The 22,011-nt window shown below is 38.6% G+C and overlaps 2 protein-coding genes across 6 annotated transcripts in view; both read right to left on the reverse strand.

Moving 5' to 3' along the window:
* slc45a2 (solute carrier family 45 member 2) overlaps window positions 1-2,086 on the reverse strand; it is a 32,222-nt gene extending 30,136 nt beyond the window's left edge. For all 5 annotated transcript variants that reach the window (XM_042509450.2, XM_042509451.2, XM_088070863.1 and 2 more), the window contains exon 1: window positions 1,949-2,086. The gene's annotated coding sequence lies outside the window, so the exon portion shown is untranslated. The remainder of the gene's footprint in view (window positions 1-1,948) is intronic.
* On the reverse strand, window positions 255-14,227 carry amacr (alpha-methylacyl-CoA racemase). Its single transcript, XM_042509347.2, has 6 exons — window positions 13,943-14,227; window positions 12,081-12,337; window positions 10,358-10,501; window positions 8,693-8,853; window positions 6,008-6,194; window positions 255-4,635 (listed from the first exon to the last, which is right to left on the reverse strand). The coding sequence occupies exons 2-6, from the start codon at window positions 12,325-12,327 to the stop codon at window positions 4,226-4,228; spliced, it is 1,149 nt and encodes a 382-aa protein (XP_042365281.2). The 5' UTR covers window positions 12,328-12,337; window positions 13,943-14,227; the 3' UTR covers window positions 255-4,225.
* Window positions 14,228-22,011: the final 7,784 nt, after the last annotated feature.

A 22,011-nucleotide genomic window follows, 5' to 3' on the forward strand; every position in this document is an offset into this window, starting at 1 on the left:
ATCAACTAAGATATGACATCTTAATTGGTGAGGTTTAAAAGTGCTAATAAGCACATTTTATCTTGAGACAGATGAGCCAGACTTGCTGTTTCCTCCTGTTTCCACTCTTTATGGTAAACTAAGCTAATGTCCTGTTAACCCTTGTTTCCTATTCACCGTAGAGACACAAGATTAGTATCAATTTTTTCATCAAACTTTCAATAAAGTGTAAAAGCATATTTTCCAAATTACTATTATTGTAAATTGTTGTTAAATTGTTTTTTTTACCTGAAATTACACCCACAAAAAAACATTTTCTCACTCAGCTCTTCATGCCAATTGGGCAGAATATTCTTAAAAATGCAGTGATGCATCAACAAAGGCAGTGAAGAACACTGCTGGCAAGCAAACAGGTGTAAACCAGCAACTCTCAACAAGGGGGGCTGCTGCCCACTGGTGGGCTCCACAGCGTGGTCTAGTGGCCCACAGAGGTACTGCTAAATAAATAAAATAAAAAATTGGATTTCTTGGTAATTTACCAAGTTGTTTATTTTTACATCAACATTTAAAAAGCTGGTTATTTTTATATCTAAATGCGCATCATGTTTTCAGGTTAATCCGTCCATGCTGTCAACATTAACCGCTAAATTTTAATAAACCACAGTGAAATGTATTATTCAGAGCAACCACTTTGTCCTTCGAGACAGATATCTGATACGCTGAAAAGGAAATCCAACATTATCTGCAAAGCAGGATACCATCTGAGGCAAGTTAGAAAAGTCAACTGACCAGGTAAACTTTGGTTCATTTCAGCTATCTGCTGATTTGAACCTGAAATCCTGCTAACATCTGTATTCTTTTGAGCTTCGTGATGAGGTGGTTCATTGTACAGTAAGTCATGACATTCTTGTTGCTGACCTTTTACAGCTTATAACCAATTGGCTCATGACAATACACACAATGGAATAAAGCTATAATCTGCATTATACCCTATTACCTAAAATCCATAAGCTTACTGTTTAGCTACAAAAGTCATTCATACATTAAGTTTCTCGCGTGCTGTTTGTTTCTAGTCATCTTTCCTTCACATCATGTGCTCACAAAGTATTTATCTCACATTTCATGCATGAAGATATTTGCATTTTATTGTTATAATTTTACAACGTTTTAATAGAGCCAGGTTTAAATTTACATGTATCTAATGCAGTGATTGCTTATTTAGCATTTCAATCATTTTAATTAAGGTAAAGGGGTTCTGGAGGTGTTAGCTGATTTTGTAAACCTTTGAAAAAATATTTGAAATATAGACATGCTGCATTTGATTTACATAAATGTTCATTAATTGTCATAAGGCATCCCTCCACAGAGTGCTCGAGCATCTTATCATTAAAAACTAATTATTTAATCCAACAGCAGCACCTCCAGGCTGCAGTGAAGTAATAACTGTTGCAAAAGTGGCACCAACTGAATAAATTACAATGTACAAACTGCAACTGATGAGTAAACAAAATAAAATCCCCAACATTTAGTTTGCCCCCTAAGGAGCTTTATTCTTTTGAATAATAAAATAACAGATCTTGTCTTTCAATTATTTTCTGCTTATTTAATAACTGTCGTCATCCAAGGGACTCACCATTTATCACAAAGGGAGCTGCAATACACAGCGTGTGCCATCACATATTAGTTTAATGTGTCTGGAAATGGAAATGAAAGTCAATAAAACTACGCTAACTAAACTGTGGTGTCATGTGATCAAAATCACATGTTGTCTCAAATGGTGGAGCTTTTTTTTTTGTAATTTTGACCAAATTTTGAATTGTCCCAAATTAGGAACTATGGTTTGAAAAGTGGGACATGAGATTTGCCTCATGCGGGAAAGCCTGGATTGTTCAATAACAATGGTAATTTACAGAGTTTTAGTGTTGTAGTGAATTACAATTGTAAATTTTAGGGGCGTCTAGTAGCTCACCTGGTCAATTCCAACCTGCAGGTCTTTGCTGCATGTCATCCCCCTCTCTCTCCTCCTTTCACTCTGATGCTGTCCTATCAAATAAAGGCAAAAAGCCAAAAGAATAATCTCAGAGATATGCAAATTTAAGGCGAAGGGCAAATTATATTCAACAGTTGCTGGCAGCGGCACATTAAATTCAATTTATAAAGCCCATCATCACAAATCACAATTAGCCTCAAGGGCTTTATAGCATACGACATCCCTCTGTCTTTAGTGGATAAGGAAACAAAAAATATGTTTTTGCAACCTTGTTAAAATGGCTAATAAAATTACAAACAGTCTAAAATCACTCCCAGATCTGATCTAAAACAAACCATAATATCTGCTACAATGTTACAATATGTTCACATTGATCCAGGTTGCAACCAAAAACTGCACACTCTACCACGTTTGCTGTCAAAACCTTCACTAATGCAAATGGAGGCTGTTTAACCAGGTAGTTGTGTGTGCTGAACCGAGAAATAGAAAAAAGGAAACAAACTGTGAATGAAGTCATGGCTCAGGACATGGAATCAGCATGGCTTATATATCTTGCAGGGCGAACTGGAGGAGAGCTGGAAATAAAGTATTGCTGTTTATCTCTACCGGGGCCTATACGCAACTTTGGTGATACTTACAGCTCGCTCTTATTGGCTATTTCATCTTTCTGCTTAATATTCCATCAATGTTCCTTTCACACTACAGGATGTAAGGGCACAAAAGATTCAAAATCGAGGAGACTCTGTTCCAGTCGGTAACATTAAGATTATGTCCTTAAACCCTTCAGACTACAGGATCATTTGGGCAGATAATCTGGTCAGACTGGCCCGAATTGTGAACACCCCCGCAATTGTCGAGATGGGTGAATCAGACCTAAAATCCGTCCGATTATCTCCGAGAGTGGGCCCATCATCAGACTGCAATACATGCCAGTTCTCGTCTCTTTCACAAAAAAACCTAATCAAATGAAAGGACGTTGCATCAATGAAGTGGTAATGATTCCCCATCTGCACCTTTCTTGTAATTTCATGGCTCCTTTTGACATCTTTTCTGCCAAAATGATCAGCGAGGACACAAGAGACGAGTGAAGGTACAAATCAGCGTCATTCTGGCACAAACACTGCCTTTGCTCCTCCAACTATTCAAACCCAGTCTCAGCACAGACAGTCAGACACGCTGTGAAAACAGCGTTACTTAGCAAAGACACTCCCACCTACAGCTCTCCAAAATCACATCAGTGCCTCCCTTTGTCAGTTTGATATAAATTCTTGATCCACTAGACATGACTCCATACACATCAGTGGGTGATTAAGGCCATAATGCCAGTGAGGCTGAGTCTGCTCTCTGGCTGAGAGGTATCTGTCATCCACAGCTGTTTGTATGCTGTATGCACTTCCTGTGTGGGTGCGTCAAATGTCTGAGTCACAAAATCTTCTAAACTAATACTTTTCATTAGTCCAGTCAAGCAATGTGCCAGAAACCTACCCATTTCTTATACACTGATAGATATAAATTCCACGATTAACTGTATTGAATGCAGCACTCAAATCGAAAAAAAAAATAAAACAGCCAAATTGTTTGAATTAATTGAAAATACCTTTAATCTTGTGGTTTAAGTGCTTCAGTTGGTCCAACAGCCAGACTGGAATTTATCTAATAATTGTTAGTATTCGGGTCATATAGTTCATCAAAAACAAAACCTTCTTAAGAAGTTAAATTCAAAAAGGAAGATATTTTTGGTGCTGCTGATTTATCAGTCTGTGCATGCAAACTTCTTTTGGTACACAGAAACCTGGAAAACTGAGCACATCTTTTCCTAACACTGTTTTACTGTCAAAATAAGAAAGTCTGAGGACAGAACAGATAGTAAAAAAGAGGAGGCAGCAATTCAAATTGACAACTATGACCTATTGATAAGCCTGAACTGCATTTATGTGCCCTGCGAGTGCACAGGATGGCCTTTCATCTTGTCAAAGGCTCGTCTACGCTTAAGGCCAGAGTGATATGTAAATTCTTTAACATCGTGCATCAGGTTCCTTGGCTCCAAGAGAACGGAGATGGAGATAATGCTTTTCTGACACATTTGTACTTTGCTTTGCTTCTCAGTTTTAATTTACAAGTAATCAAAAAAGCTATTTATTCCCTTCCTGTTGTGATTCTTAAACTGCCGTGTTAGACATAATTTGAATGTGCAGGTCTTAACAAATCACTCAATTTGATTTTTGGTCAAAAATCAATCCCTAATATCAATTATGTCTACAACTTTGCTTTGACTACATTACACTCTACAACCCCTGCTGTCAGCATCTGGTCTACCTCTGCAGATGTAAAGCCGTACTCATTTAGGACCTCCACTGTGTGTTCTCCAATAACAGGGTCGGAGGTAAGGCAAGGCTCCGCAGGAGTCCTAGAAAGAATTGGGGCTGGCCGGGGACTTTCTTCCCCGCTGGAGTCCTTAAGGAAAGAGGCTCTTTCCTGGTTATGTGGGTGTGAGCTCACCTGGTCGAAAGACAACACAGGTGTAACACAGGCATCAGTCCCAACAAAAATCCTTGACCAATCCGCCTGAGTTTTTGAAGCAAAACGCTCTGTGAAGATCCGTCTTAGCTCTGGCCAATCGGTGAAGCTCATCTGAGGAGGTAAGTCTGCAGCATCCAACTCTAAGCCTAAGAATAAAAAAGACGTACACGGAAACAGGAATATAGACAAAGCAGGGAAAAATAAATAAATTAAAGAAAATATATTAAATAATAAAATGGTAGAATAGTATTCTTGCTGTTATAAATCTGCAAACCACATTATCAATAATAAAAATCCCAATAAATAATACTAATTGTAAATAATAAATAGTAATTCATTTTATTCAATTTTTTCTTTAGAGTTAGCTTCTCTCGTCATTATCCATGGGCCCGGGGCATCACAAGGGCTCAGTCGAATGTCAGTTGGACTGGGCCCACAAGCTCTCTTTCGTTTTTGTTGCCCCTGGCTGCACCCAGACCCTCAGAAGGTAACTGATCTGTTGCAGATACCTGTGGCCCCTTACAGAGCCTGGCCCCAGACACATGTGTTTAAAAACAAAGTGAATTTGGTGAAGAGAAATGTGTAACCAAATGTTAAAGGTTTACATTGAGACTTTTACAGGTTATGCATTGTACATATCACAGAAGTTAGCAATGCCACGATGCATCACAGCTTGTTGTCTTTATAACTCTGGGTACACAACAAGCTCTGCCCCCCCCCCCAATGATCTGTTTAAAAATCATGCTTATGGTCTAAAGACATGAGTGTCCCAACCTTACATTTGCCTGTGATCTGTTGCTTGTTTCTTTTGTTTGTATTTTGCATTTTTTAGAAGTTGGTGTTCTTCCTGGGCCTTTGTTTCCCCTGAGGTTTTGCTATTATTCATGGCATGGCAGAGGCACATGTGTGACACAAGCGACCACTGGCCAAATTAGCCCTTATATGCAGATTTTTAAAAGCAGGATTTAGGAAATAGACTGCTTTCCCACTGCACTTGTGTACCAGCAACTCACACAGCTCTGTAGAGACCAATATGTCATTCTGTTTTTGTTTTTTTTCCCATGTTCAACATCACAGATTGGCCCCAAAACAGAATAGTAAAAGAGAAGAAAGCAGCATGAAGGCCACTGAAAATGTTACAGTGGTTACTTCTTTTTTATATCTCACACCTATTCAGTCTCTCCCTCTTAAAGTCAGTGCTGACTAAATTTGGAACAATGTTCGAGTGCTGCTTGGATGGAGATGTATGGTATTCTGTGATAGCTCGTCATTGAATCATACCCACAAAAGGGCCAAAGATGTTGTGCATCCACCCGGTTGTCAATTTTTTTCCATCACTGCTGGCTGGAACGGATTGGAGCTGGAGCTGATAAATACTAAAGACTACTGCAGAGTCACTTGGGATGGGAAATAACGGTGCTTGAAACTTTTTCCAAACCAGGCGTTGGTGGGAGATGGGCTTTAGAGAGTTATTTTATTGAGAAAACAATCCAATCTGTACCTGTTTCATACACTTACCCTTAAGTAGTTCTCTGTAGAACTGTGGTTCTATGGCTCCTACAGCCATGTACTCTCCATCTGCAGTCTCGTAGGTATCGTAGAAAGGCGCTCCACTGTCCAACATGTTTTGTCCTCTGGGACGATCCCACATACCAATGCTACGAGATTTCCATGCAAATGAACCTACATATGCTGCTCCTTCTACCTGAGGGTTTTGAGAGACAGAGGAGAAGAAAAACTTAATGAGGATATATGATTTTCATCTCATTTTTACGCCTGAAAAATCTAGTCATGAATAAAAGATGAACGACGCCTACTTGTAAATTCATATAAAGTCCCATGTTTGTGGTGAAAACAAGAGCATCCATGTTTCTGTAAAAGTTATTCATGTATTCATTCTGTAAGCATCTCCTTTCCCAATAAGAAAGTACAGAGAGCAGACCAAATGTTGTGTAGTTAAAATAACATTGAAAAGCAGCAAGTACTTGTTAAATACTAAGCTTTTCAGCAAAGCTTGTGAAAAGACTGCACAAAGGGTATTCTACTGACATTCACGGTAAACCATCAGCCACAAGCTATTATGCTGAAAAAACTCCTTTACCAAGCTCTGACTGAAAGCACTTCTAATAAACTTGATTTATTTCCCCTTGGTGGAATGTAATCAGTCGCCTTCAAAAATATACCAAAAGTGCTATCATGCTGCAGAGAGCGCAGAGCAGAAAGTCAATGTCACTTTTTGTATTGCTGATTGCAATCATTTCAGTTATTGTAACCTCTTATGAAGTGTGTGCTAATTCGTAAAAGTCAAGTCAAAAGAGTGCTGGATCGACATAAAGAGTTTAATACTTACACACTAACACAATGTACGCAATGCACTGTTTTTAAAACGACTACACTATTTTCTACCACTGCTGTCTGAGTCATCAGGGACAAATCAAAGCAGGCAGGAGGGCATCTCTGTCACTGGTCAGGGCTTTGATGTTGTCTTGATTTGTCTGTGCTAAGTCATGACTCATGCATGAAATATGGAGTCTGTTGGAAAGCTGCTGTGATTGCCCGAATCTACTTTTCACACTATTTGAGAGATAAAAGTGAATTTGTGATTTGAAAAGAAATATGACATCATGTTGGCACAGAAAAACTCTGATATTTTTGGGGGGTGACGAAAGAGCATGACTCATACTACGACAGAATATGCAGCTTTCTAGCAGCAAACCACCAAATAAAAAGCAGAGGTACCTCGTATTTAAATAAACAGGTTTATCATTAGATGTGTTTGCAGTTTGGCATTGAGCAGGTAGTGCTCAGGGGGATTTCAGAGTTTTGTCACTGAATGCAGCTGCTTGCTGAGGCTGAAAAATGACACTATGAGAGCAGTGAGATTGAAACAAAACGGTTAGGTTACCAAACAGCTAAACAAGAAGCTTAAAATCAATATACAGCTCCATAAAGCTGAAGTGAGCTGCAGTTTCAGATAATGACTCTGTAGTTCCAGCACTGTAACCAACTCCTTTCACATTGTTTTCACATGGTTATATAAAAAAAAACATCACAATGAAACAGAAATTAAAGCTGCTCTGAAGTGCTTCTAATAGCACACAGGGGTGAATTTATGTGAAAATGTGTCGGCGTTGTGCTACACAACCTGTACAGTGTGAACAGTTCCCTGGCTATGGCCCAATGCAATGCATGCTGGGACTGGCACCGACACATGTACTGAAACTGAATAGATCTAAATAGATCTTTCAAGCACAGTTTAGGGAAAATTACACAATGTCTCACAACTTTTCCCATCAAAATGTTTAAATGGACTTAAGAAACCACACAGACTTATATAAACACAGTCACTTCCATAAGAAACAATGAAAGGAGGAGATCTGGAGATCTTCAAATTAAAGAGGACTACTACACTTAACCTTATGTCACATTAAACTTAAGGAGGGGACAGAGGTCCCTGTGTGCTCAGGCAAGAAATGGTACCTTGCCTCTGGCGACTGAAGTCAGGAGGTATAAAGGTATTCTGAATGTGTGATGTTGAAGCTGTTGAGGATGAAATTCATTTTTTTGCTCTTCTGCCTTCTGTATAGTGATCTGAGAGGGCATTTGTTTGAAAAAGTTCAGGTGAAGAACCCTGACTAATTTTGGCTGGCTGTGTGCGATTCTATTTTTTCGGTGGTTATCGTTAGTGTCTTTGGGCTGGGCACAATTAAGTGCATGACACTTGAATTAACTAATCAATCAATCAATGTAGTGTGTGATCCTATGTCGCTGATTGCTGGTGTAATGTGCAAACCATAACAACTTCAAAAAATATAAAAGACAGTTGTGTTACGTGATCAGCACAGCCATTTCACAACTTCAAAATTCAGACAGTGTCTCCTGCACTGTAATACCAGGGTTCCCACACATCTTCAGGGACAGAATTTCAAAACTTTTCCACGACTTTTCAAAGGACCAATAATTACAAAAAAAAGTCTTGCACTACCTTATTTGTATGATATCCTCTCTGTGGTGCCTGTAGCAATAAGCCCACACTAACACAGTCCATGCATTTGTTTGCTGGAGGGTTGTTTTGGTCAGAATGTGCCTGAGCCCAGCCTACAGTTTGTGCACAGCATCTCCGTTCTCATTTGCCTAAAGCAAACATATTTGACATTTTTTCTCGCATACTTCTGAGTATGAGTGAGTCCTTGACATGCTTACCATGCTGGCATCAATGATCTGTCCTTTCCCTGACTTTGTCCTCTCCAGCAGAGCTAGGACTATCCCCAGAGCACAGGTAAGACCACCTCCTGCAAAGTCGGCAATCAGATTCAACGGGGCGTAGGGCTTCTCTCCGCTACGACCAAGCCGGGACAAAAGGCCTGCGACACAAATGAGTGGAGAGAAAAGGTTCACACAAAATGAAACACTAGTGGAGAAAAACAGAGAATGTCCTCTGCCCTGAAAAAGAAAAGGTAATAAACTGGATAGCTCAGGGAGGAATGGCACTAAATTTAAAACTGAGAAAGGTTAATAACCCTTTCAAACAGGAATGCTTTGTTATGTGCAGCTCAGATAGCATACAAGTCTACATACCACCTTAGAGGATTGTTTCTTTCATTTGAATTTTTGCTATTTTGTTATCGCACAGAAATTATAAAACTCCTTGAACAAAAAAAGTCATGACGAGGTCAGGGTTCCTTGCTTAAGGGAAGTTACATTTCAAACGTTTTATGACTTTGAAATAGAATTTAAGACTATTTTTACAATAACCCAAACTGAAGAAAAAGATAAACAAGAACTGACATCAATTACTCGGGGTTAGTTTGGGATAATTTTGCCCAAATGTTTAGGTCATCATAAAACATGTTAGATGAGTTAAACATCAAATGCTAAAAATGTAAAAACTTTCTGAAGTGGAACATGCAGCAAACAAAACAAATTGTATAATACAGTATAATCATATAAGTATCCATTCCTCAAAGGAAGTGTGTTTATTTTTTACTTGACTGGATGTTGTAAATGTGCAGGAGTGTTGTTGGTTCCTCTATCATGTTTGTGTGGCGTTTGTTCAATGAATTATTATTATTATTATAAAATGTTAACAAAAATATATATTACAGATTATTTTGAGATTTTACAATGCAACGTCAAAAAAAAAAAAACCCAAACACTTAATATCCTACTTCAAATGACTTTGCAAGACTTTTGAAAGACTGATTTAAGACATTATATGGCATATATGTTATTCCAGAATACTATTTCAGGCCTTATATCTAAGACTTTGGAAAGATCCACAAGAATCCTGTAGTTACAGCAACTTTCTTAAAAGTTATATTCCCACTTTTTCTTCACTTTAGATGTGTCATTACAAGTTAATTTAAAATGTTACTGTTTAGTTTTGATACAATTTGTTTGAAATTATATTGGAATTTGATTTTTGGTTTTGTCTTCTGGCTGGACTGATTGTGTTTTATTTTAATCACAACAGTGCCATTACATGTAAAGCAGACACATGTGGTAGTGCAGGTGCTACAGATGATAACCTAATAAACAATGACATGATTTACCTTTAGGATGTCTTGTTATAGTTCATTTTAAAGCCAACATGAACAAATGCTGATGAAATGTTGACATTATTGCGCAGCCCTCGCCCTAAGTGTTATTCAACATCTGGTGGACTAAAGGTGTTGGAAAACGCATTCATGTTTACGAAAAGGTTGATGCACACTGTCACAGCAGTTTAGGTTATTGATGAATGTCAGTGATCAACCTTTTTTTTCCAGTTCAAAGGTCATGAAAAGATAAATGTGTTGAAAACAAATTACAGCTGCCAACACACTATTCCATCAGGCCAGAACGTAACCATTACGTGGATGTTATTACCCGACATGGCGAGGAAGTTGATGTCATGTCCAGCTGCAGTGGCCAAGGATCCACTCTGTCCGTACCCCGTCAACCGAGCGTAGATCAGACGAGGATTTTCCTTTAACAGCTCCTGTGGGCCGAGGCCCAGCTTCTCCATCACACCTGGGTGGTTAGAAGAAGGTTTATCTATGAGTGTATTCGAACATTGTGGTGACAAATTGACAAAAGGCTCCCACACATTTTCATGGACTAGGATTTCAAAACTTTTCCATGGCTCCTCAAGGACCCATAATAAAGATTTTTTTCCCCCACTTGCCCATGTTTTTCAAATGTATCAGATTCAAACTGTCTTTAAAAATAATTTCAGCTAGCTGGCACACAGGTAAGAAGTCACAGATCCAAGGAGAAAAGAAGAAAGAAATGCATGCAATGGTGAACAAAACATCACACATTGAGCTAAACTGAAAACTACCAAAAATGAATTTACTGTTAATTTAACATTACGTGGAAGGTTAAACGCAGAAGACTATTGTAACGATTTCATTATGCACAACAAAATTCCATGACTTTTATGGTACTTTCAATAATTACGACTGATTCCAGGCCTGGAAAATGTTTGTGGATTTCCTTAGTTTTCTATAACCATAGGAACCTTGTGACTATAGCACATTTTAGGCCCCTTTTGAGGATTTCATTTCAACAAAGTTTGAGGCTCAAAAAGGAAAAAGTATTCTTTCACAAATATCAAAACTTAAAGAATGTCAAAAAATGTCAATTTCTGTTCTATTAATCATCTCATATCACATAACCTAATCACGTAAAACACTGTATCACTCACAAGGGCCAGTTTTCTGCAGAAAAAGTACTTTTACTTTAAGTAAATATTGCTGCACACGGTTCTTTTACTGAAAAGGGATTCTGAATACTTTTACTTATTGCTATTAATTGGGTTTTTTTATATTAATGTCTTGGTGCTTTTACTTAAATAAAACAATACTTTTTCCACTAATGATTCTAACCATTCTATAATTTGTATTTTCAAGGTTCCCACACATTTTCATGGGCAAAAATCCCAAATTTTTCCATGACTTTTCAATTACCTTTTCTTGCCCTGCATGCCCATGATTGATTATAATTTCAGCCAGCTGGCACATGGAGGGAGAGATGAAACGCATGGAGAAAACTAAGAAAAATATGCAAGGGTAAACAAACGTCACAAACCGACGCGTATTAGAGCTACAACAACAGCTTCAGAAAATACATTTGCCATCATGTTACATTAGGTGGAGGGCTATCCATTGAAGATTATTGTAACAATTTCATAACAGACAACAAAATTCAATGACTTTTCCTACACTTTCAACAACTTATACTAATGTCATGACTTTTCCAGAAGTGGAAATTGTGACTGGGAAATTCCATGATTTTTTACAGGTTTTCCATGACTGTGAGTTTTTATTTGTATAAAGATCAATGTCGAGTCTGCTATGAATTCTTTGAAACAGTGATTGGTTTGGTTGTTTGGTTTAATTTTTGTTAAAGGATGATCATTTTGGTTTTTTTTTCTTTTCAATGTTAAACCAACATGATGAATGGTTTTTGTTTGTCGTGTTTATCCATGGTATTGCTGTGAGTGTGTATAACTGTATATGTGTGGACCCCAGAAAGAATAGAAAATGCTTATGCTGGTGCTGATAGGGACCCAAATAAAGAAAGACAGACACAGTGCTGGCGGTCTGACCTTTACGGTATGGCTCGAGGACCACATCAGACTGGACACAGAGCTTCCTGAGCAGAGCTACACCCTCTGTCTTCTTCAGGTTGATGGCCACAGATCGTTTCCCCCGCCCTTGTGTGTCCAAAGACATGGCCACCTTGGTGCGGTCCACACGGATCACCTTGGCTCCAAAGTCCGCCAGGATCATGCCACAGAACGGAGCTGGAGCCAGGCCCGCCAGCTCGATAACTCTCACTCCAGACAATGCCATGATGACAGGACTGTGAAGCAGATTTATTAGTGAAATGCAATGCAACACCAATAGTTGGGGTGGGGTTACAGAAAGTTTTCCAAAGCAAAGGTTTTTACAAATCTTATTATGGATGCAAGAAATTCCTTTTACACTTTTCCAGAGCTCTGGTTCTTTAAATGACCTGTTTTGTCCCATCAACAGTCCAAAACCTAAGAGGTATTCCATTTACTAAAAAGACTCCAAAAACAGCAAATACTCATATTTCTGAGGCTTGAGCTGGGATTTAAAGTTGACTGTTTCAGCTCTGGGCTTATGATTTTTGACAGTTGTTTTTAAGTTGTTTTAAAATGCTGATTATGGGTAAAAGGGAATTCTAATAGCCATTAAAACAGAAACCAGTGCCCTGTACAGAGCTGCAACATCTGACCCGTCTGTATTTATCAGCTTATCAGTCTTTTTCTAAGGATGACCCCAAAAGAACTCCCTATTGTCTACATGTGAATGTAAATTAGAGCTAAAAAGAAATAGTCAATCAATAAATTAACTATTTGGAGCTATTTCAATAATCGATCAACTTTTTCTTTACATTTCATAGACTAAATCATAAATCAATGAAAATATTGGGGTGCTGCAGCCCATCAACACTGGTTTGTAATTTAACTGTTAATTGCTGAGGCTGTTTTTCTGAAGGATAAACCACAGTTTTTAGTTTATTTTTTTCTGTTGAAATGTTTGACCAGCCCGCTTTTATACGGAAAACAGGGTTCCTATAACTTTAAGCATATAAATTTAAGACTTTTTAAGATGTCTTTAATACTATTCTGAATGAAATGTAATACCAAATTTATAATAACCAAAATAACAAACTAAAAAAATAATAACGGGGGTTATGTTATTGTAATTTAAAACATGATTTTGTTGGTTCATCTACCCTGAAGTTAATGTAGGAGGCATTTGGTAATGCAACATAAGAAAAACCAAGGATTCATGGACTTTCAATGTCCCATCTAGACTACTTTCCCCATTGATGTCCCAAACATTTTTAATACTTCTGAAAGATTGCTAATAATCGTCTAAGTACTAATTAAGGCCTTATGCTTACATTAATGCATTCAATGCCTTTAAAACTTTTTAAGGTTCCCAGGAAAAATAAAGTACACAGACCCCTTAGAGGTGTACATTGTACATTGATATCTAATTGCTATGACAACGAGTTTTAGACTTTAGACTGAAACTGAGCTAAAGTACAAATCGTCTACTTTTTCAAAGTCAAAGGTGACATACTCTGAAGAAATGCTCACTGCCAAGTTAACCAGAGTCCAAAGTACCAGCGGGTTTGGACCAAATACTTAATGTACTATTTGAACAGACCGTTTTATAATGACCGCCGGGTATCGTAAAGTTACCATTAACCGTTAACATTAACAACGGACTAATATCACTAAGTTATGTGCAAAACTGACCAAAACAAGCTATTTAGCTCAAATATTTGTACAGTCGCCTCTTGTTGAGGACGTCAAAAACCCGCCTGAAGTAGCTGTAGCATTTGTTCGGCTAACGTTAGCTTACAGCAGAGTGCTTGAATGAATATAAAAATGTCACTTGTCCTATCTACAGCTTAGCTTCACCTTACCTTTGCTTCCAAGTCGGGCACAAGTCACTGCAGACTTGTCTTGCTACACTCGCAGACCGTCGTAGACACGCCGGGTTCTGGTTGGAGAGGACTGCTTCGATATAACGCCACCCGACGGCGGATCACGTGCTACACCGGCAACACGACAAACTCACCGTAAACAAGGCGTTAATAAAATATAACGTATGATAAGGCAAATATTGATTAAGCAGCAGCTTGAGGATGTTACTTTTGCCTGTGAACGGATTATAAACGGTGATTAAAGGTTGAACAGCTCTACCGACTCCGCCTGGTCCAGAGGGTGTCTGGCTATCGGTGTGCGCTGGTGTTGCATGTAAGCGAACCCTGTTTACAAGCTGCTTCCTGGTGGCCTGAGCCGACCTCAGGGCTATGATCGCAGGAATTCTGGGAAATGAGGTTTTCATTTTCATGTCGTGTGTGTGTGTGTGTGTGTGTGTGTGTGTGTGTGTGTGTGTGTGTGTGTGTGTGTGTGTGTGTGTGTGTGTGTGTGTGTGTGTGTGTGTGTGTGTGTGTGTGTGTGTGTGTGTGTGTAGGTATAGGTAATAAAATAGTAGCTGTACTCAACTATAAACTCTGACTAATTATAATAATGATAATAATAATTATATTTATAATACTTATAACACATTTAAAGGCACCTTTTAAAGTACTCAGGGACACTTTACAATGAACAATAACAAAACAAGCAGCAATACATCATTAATAAACATTTATAAGTTTGTATAATAACTTGATAAAATCATTATCATAAAAAAACTAGATATAAAATAATTAAAATAAAGTCATCATCAGTGCAATTAAAATGTGTGTGTCAAATCAGACCAAACACTCCAGCTTTGTAAGGTGTGTTTTCAAATGGGACTTGAAGGTGGACAGGGTGTCAATATCCTGAATGTCTTATGGGAGAGAGTTTCATAGGCAGAGGGCAGAGTGGCTCAAGGCTCTAGAGCCCATGGTTGTCAAACAGGCAGATGGCGATGGGTGGATTGCAGAAGACAGTCTCAGAGGTGTGTAGACATGGAGTTCTGACAGATACACAGGGGCTTAGTTATGAAGGACCTTAAGTAGAATCTTAAAGTTGATAAACATGAAGCCAGTGAAGTTGCGGATGAACAGGAAGGATATGAGTCCTAGTGATAATACAGCCAAATAGCTCTGTGCTGGAAATTCACTGTACTTCACAAGAAAGTGTGATTTTTTTTTTTTTTTTACAAACCTGGTATATTCACAATAAAACACATTGCAAGAATGAAAAGACACAGCACTTAAAATAAAATTCCATGGTGGAAATTCGCTGTACTTTTACAAACTTAAAACATTTAAATGTCACTTGCGGCCCGTTCAGAATTGGCCTGCGACCCACTTTTGGACAGCTGCCCATCTGCTGCCTTCTTTCTTCACCAGTGCAGCTGGTCCTTCACTCTCAATGTCTAAAAACAAGGCAAGACAATTTAAGTTTACTTATATAGCACCCAAAACAAGCCTGCTACTCCTCTCGGTGGACCACGCCCACCCAAGGTTATGCTGTGACTTTGTATTTGGCAGTGATGACCCTCCTCTGTGGCCTTTGGCCACACTTGGCTAAACTTCCAAAACACTGTTGCCAGACTGGACATTCTCCACATCTTGGCTGAATGTTGATATCCTGTCCACCATTATCACAAACAGGATGCAGGACAAAGTGCTGACCATAAGTGATAAAATCCTGGAATTAGAGGTGGCCTTTAGAGCAGTTACATCCAGGTGGCCAAAGAGTTTAAGACTTTATTGCATTATAAATGCCATTGTCATTTGTCTTCAAAAGATTCTGTGTGACCCATTTTTCTTACATCAATATATATACTGAAAATGTATTAAAATATTTAAATTTACAGTGAATATAAGATAGTGAAAATTCTGCCATACCTGATATATTCAACAATACAGAAACCTACAGCCAAAAGAAAGACTTTTTAAATTAACTGTTTTTACATAAGTTATTCTTTTTAATAGTTGGTGAACCCTTACTTTTTTTAAAAAAAACATGGTAAAGAAGGCAAGAGGCAAATTACTAAGGAATGGCTGTAAAATTACCAAGCAATTAGTCAAAAGTTACAAGAAAATGGGGCGGCACCCCATGAATGAAGGCAGTGTCCTTGCCGCAGCGGCCGTGGGTTCGATTCCAGCTCACGGCCCTTAGCTGCAAGTCATCCCTTCCCTCTACCCCTTTCACGCTATCAGTCTTCTGTCCTATCTAATACAGGCAAAAATTCAAAAAACATTTTTAAAAAAATGTTACAAGAAAATTACCAGAAAATAAACAAGAAAAAAGGGGAAATACCTGGTCACCGCCCGAGCAGGCCCACCTGAAGAGCTGTTCAGAGGGCAGCCATGTTTCCCCTGGCATCGCAGTTGTTAAGGTAGAGGCAATGTGCTAAGTCAAAGATAGGCATGCTTATTGCTTTGTTATTTACTGTAAAAAAAATGAGCATAAGTCTCTACATGGACTCCCAACGAGGACAAAGAGCCGGGTGGCTAAATTTTATTTTTGATGGCAGCGTACCGCAAGAAGTACCCAAACTGCTGCTTGTCTGTGCTTAGCATTTTTCACCCGAGTACGAGTCAGGAGTGGCCAAGAAACTGTATCTGAGCCACGCCAACTATCCGAGGAGAGACTGCCGATGTGGTAGCTGTAAGTGTTTTTAAAAAATAATTAGTTATGTGCTGTGTTTTTCTCTTAACATTTACCGGCTAATGGTAACTGCTATTTTACCAGTAGCTAACGGTAGCAGCTAAATCCATTAAAGCAGCATTGTTTAGGCGGGTGTGTGTTAGACACTGTGTGGCGGAGCTGGGGAAAGGATTTGTGTCACGTTTGTTAGTGGCTGCCGCAGTTTTTACGCGATTGTTAGCCGCTAAAACACAACAGCAGTTAAGGGAAGTTGACGCTATGCTGCTCTAAACGCCTCAGGGGGGGTGTCAGAGTCAGTGTGTGTGATGGCAGACTGCAGGGCTGCTGCAGCTCTCACTAGGTGCTTTTACACCATGACAGCATGGTAGTTTTTATCAATAGACCACTAAAGTTATTATATTAAACTGCAAAAGGGGCATAAGCACAAGAAAAGTGATGTTGATCCATGTGTCAAAGGAGTAAAAGTACTCAAACATTTTGTTTTTTACAGCTAAGAGTGAATAGTAAAAATATTAACTTTCTAGTCCACTTTCCCTTTCAATATAATTACATCCCGTTGTGGCTCATCTAACAGTGGTTATATGACAATATGCATTGTAGTGTGGTCTAACAGAAGAAACTGGCAGGCTTTATTCACAGATAAATATCCAGCTGATGCCTTTATATTTTTCTACAATGCTTCCACCTTATTTAAATGTATTTTGCTCTGGCTTCATGAAAATGTAGGAACTTTGTGAAAAATTACTTGCGGGCACAGTCCACAAAGTGATCAATTATAGAAGATGAAGGAAGATAGATGTCTCTACCTCTGTGAGCCACAAAAGCATAAAGGGGAACTTACTTCTCATGTTCAAAGTTGGAAATCAACAATTGCCTCGGGCCACATAACCCACAGGGCCCTGAAACTCAGAGTTCATTGCATGCTGAGTGGTTTTTGCTAATTAAAAATGTGTGAAATAAAACAGTGTTAAAGCTCAATATCGACTGACGTTGGCCCCAGTCTCATCACCTTATTCTAAGACCCTGTCTTAAAGAGGGTCAAAATCAGAGGCCCAGTTGTGCTTATTGCTCTAGCATTTAAAAACTACACTTCTGTAAAGCAGGGGAGTACGAGGCAGCAGGGAAAGGACCCAAAAGCAGACAATCCAGGCAGACAGGAACATTTCAGTGATCTATTGAAAAAGTGAAGGTGCAAAAGGTTACTGGCATTGGTGGCAAGTCTGAACATAATGTACTTAGTATCCACAGCAACTCTGATGAGCTCCTAGGAAACACATGGGCCAGGGGGAAGTGAAAAGTGGCTGGACAGGGGCCGAGGGGCAGACTGAACAGACAGATAATGTGAAAGTGAGATTTAAAAGGGGTCCAGTCGCTAATTATGGGTCAATTAGCCACTTCAGTGATTGGCCAGGTTTGCAGAGGGTTAGGGTGAGAAAATAAGCAGGCCTCTCTGTCCAACTGTCTTTTGTCACTATGGAGAGGCTGTCTGTAAATATGCGCTGTCATCTCATCACTACAACCCTTTTTACACAGAGATCACGCTATACAAAGCCTCCATTTTAAGCAGGCTCTGCATTTTTACAGAGAACCAAACGAGCAGAAGCAGAAGAGGCGTTTAACAGCGTTGGCTCTTGTGTGACATACACGTTTGCAGCAGTTTTAAAACTATAACAATGGCATGTACCTGGGAGTAACAATCATTTACCATCCCTGTTATATGGTTGCTGATCTTATACTCATTTTTGGCCACTGTCTTTCCACTGAGTTAGCTGCTAACTGTTATTAGCTGCTTTTTAAATCTGCCACGGTAGGTTGCTCACATGACAAGGACATCAAAGCATAACACCCATCCATGGTCCTGTCAACCAGTTCTCCCTTTTAAACTAACGGCATTTACGCACTGTTACTGCCTTTCTTGTCGGCATAAAGGGAAGACAGCTGAAAAGAGACACAAGGAGACTCATGACTGTAAAAAGGGGCAAAACAACCACAAAGAGAAGCAAAATTGCAACAAAGGGATGCAAAGCAACTTCAAAGAGACGCAAAATGACCACAAAGAGACATAAAATGACTACAAAAAGGGGCAAAGAGACACAAAATTACTATGAAGAGACATAAAACCACAGAGACAAGCTTCACAACTACAAAGAGACCCCCCCACCCTTTATTTTGCTGCATGGATAAAAACATCAAAATGAATTAGCATTCTGCAGAGTTCTTGTATCTTTGACTCAAGTACTGACTCAATTATTTTAACTTTAATTGTTTTAAAAGTCAAATTACTGCAGTCTAGCTCAATCTATGGAACTGCAGCACTTAAGAGAATAATTAACTGATCTTTCATTTTTTTAGATTAAAAAGGAAAACATGAATATTAATTTCACAAAGCGTGCAACCAGTTCAGAAAAAAAAAACTACTCTTGGAAATTATCCGTCATTCAGTGAGATAAAAATCTATTAGCCACAGTTGGATTGAAAAGCAGCTCTTTGAATTTAAGAAGCTGACTGGCAGCCAGTCTGGTTGGCTGAATGTATCCCAGTGAACACAATTACACACACACACACACATAGAGAGAGAGGTGTGTGAGATACAACAGCAGGGATGGATTTTGGCAGTGAAGCAGCAGAAGCAGCACAGACTTAAAGGGCAGAGTCTGTGCAATAGTGACACTGGTTTAGAGGCTTGCACAAAAAAACTGCAACAAAATCTGAGTGAATGCAGCTAAAAATGCCACCTTGCAACCAGATGCCAATTCAGATGCTGGAGTTTAGGTTCAGCTGATCAGATAAAAAGAGAGAGAAATGCTGCAGAGTGCTGCTGCCCTCTGTTGGCTTTGCATATGAAACTAGCTGTTTTACAGTTAATTGAGCTGAGATTTAGATTGTCTCTGGGAAAGACTTGCTGTACTGAGACATCTTTATTCCTGTATTCCTGTAGAAAATTATTTATAAAAAGTTAAGGAGAGGAGATGAACTTTAAAGCTCACTGTGAAATGTGTCCATGATGTGACATTTAGAAGATAATTAACGCTCGGATTCAACTTTAATGAAATGTTCCCTCCTGTTGTGGAGGAACGTGGAGTTTCTTTGGAAGCATTAATCAGAAGAAAATAAAGAGAAATGTACCTGGCACCATATATACCTTGGCATTATTAACATCAAATTGTTCCACTTTATTGAATTATGTTTCATTTTATTTCATCCAGTCCGAAGAGAAACAATTTACCCTGATACTGCTTTACATGGAGACACTTTAAAATGAGGCTTGGCCTATTCATTAATTAATTTAACCCTTTGACACCTGCGCAAATTAGCTTGATTTCTTTTAAAGGCATAGGAAGAAGGTGACAAGCATCTTAACAAGAAATAGCCCACCAAATTAGCGAGAAATTGGTTAAAAGTTACAAGAAAATTACCTGTAAACAAGCACTGATGTTGAACAAGCAACTGAACTCAACTATGAATTGATTAGATTTTGGTGGTCAGAGGTTAAAGGTCACTGTGACCTCACAGAGCATGTATTTGGCCATAACTCAAGAACTTTTAAGGTAATTATGGCAAAACGTCATACAATGTCTGACAGGATAAAATGGTGAAGAGATGATGATTTTATATCCAAAAGGACAAATATATATATATTATATATATATATTTCATATCTCAGGAACAGAAGGGGGTGTGGTGATTCTAGTTATATGATGACATTTCAAAAAGTCAAAAATTGTCTCACCTCAATTCTGATCATTTAGCGTTATTAATGGCATTAGTGGCACCTAGCTGCTCAGCATACCTGAGTCAAACATTTAATGAGCTATTTCCTGCCCACACACATGCTCAAACGCTTAATAAGTATCTCATCACAGTCTTTAAATTATATTTGTTTGGGTTTTTCTTGCCTCCAGTGTCAGGCATTAAAATGCAAGCACATAAATTAACTGAAATCGCGGCTACTTTAGTCTCTGACTTAATTAATTTAAAAATGTTATTTTGACACTTTATTAAATTTAAAGCACAGCCTACTGTTAATTGTCTTAGTTAAAAATCGAATGTCAGGGATCAGTTAATCTGAGCGTGGCAGAGGAAAACAGCTGCGTCAGGTGAGGATGTTAACTCACTGTGTAAACACACAAATACAATTACTGCTGCATGATGGCGCCTGCTAATGTGGACTTTGTGCTGGTAGAAAAAGAAGGAAATCCCACAGGCACATATTACATCCAATGCTGGCTGCACTTCTTGTGGCTGTTTATCCATGGAAATAAGATTAATGTAGATTAATTAGGTGTATACTGACTGATTAAGTCTTCAGAAATATGCCTTAAATTATAAGATAAGATAAGATAAGATAAGATAAGATAATCCTTTATTAGTCCCACAGTGGGGAAATTTCCAACATTGCAGCAGCAAAGGGATAGCAAAATAGCAAGATAACTGTGCAAAATAAACTATATTAATAAATAAATAAGTACAAAAACGTGCAGGATGAAGATGAAGGAAATAAGCACAGAGGACGACATAAACAAACAATATATACAGTACAAACAATATATACAGTTATACATATATACAAATTATTTACCTTAAAGTATTGCTGTTCGGTGGTTTCACTCAGCTCTCTCAAATGACATAAAGTTTTCATCGTTTAACGTAATTTAAATGAGTTTATATATTCCAAGATTTTAATGGGTTTTCAAACACTGACATATAATTTAAAAGTTTATGTACCCCACCCCACTCATGGTACTCTTTCCTCTTTATAAAAATAGTTGTGTCGAGGGAAACAGATCCTTTTCTGACATGCGGACACATGTGAGCCGAACAATGGAACCCTAATTCTTTAATGTATCTTTTCCCTTGTTGCTTAACAGCCACAAGAAAGACAATGCCAGGATGTCTTTCTGTCTCTTCGGTCAAGAGTGAGAAGCCTCAACAAGTACTAGATTTAGAGGAAATTGGTAATAGCTCCCAGAGGATGAATTTCAGTAACTTAAGTGGCCCCTCCTAACCTTTCCTGCAAGCCAAAACACACACATGTAAGCAAGAAATGCCAATCTGATAAGTTGTCTCCAGGGCCCAGTGGAAGTTGCACGTTTTGCTACCCAGGATCAGCTAATCCATCTCACTTAAGTGCCGGCTTTTCAAAGCAACATTGTTTTGGATTACCCTGATCCAGATGCAAATGTTTCAAGAATACCAAATCTGGATTATCAGTGTTTTAGATGGGTCTACATATCACAGGCTAGCTTCTCTGTGAAGAACAGGTAGAACCGCCATCCTGGTTTCAATACGTAGCCAGCCAACACTCTACAATTGCAACCTATCGCCATAAGTACAAGAACGACACAGAGATCTTATTGTATTCTTATTGATCTTACAG

Source organism: Plectropomus leopardus, chromosome 20, assembly GCF_026936395.1.
Source record: "Plectropomus leopardus strain MGB_pleo_1.0 chromosome 20, ASM2693639v1, whole genome shotgun sequence".
Lineage (NCBI taxonomy): Eukaryota > Metazoa > Chordata > Actinopteri > Perciformes > Serranidae > Plectropomus > Plectropomus leopardus.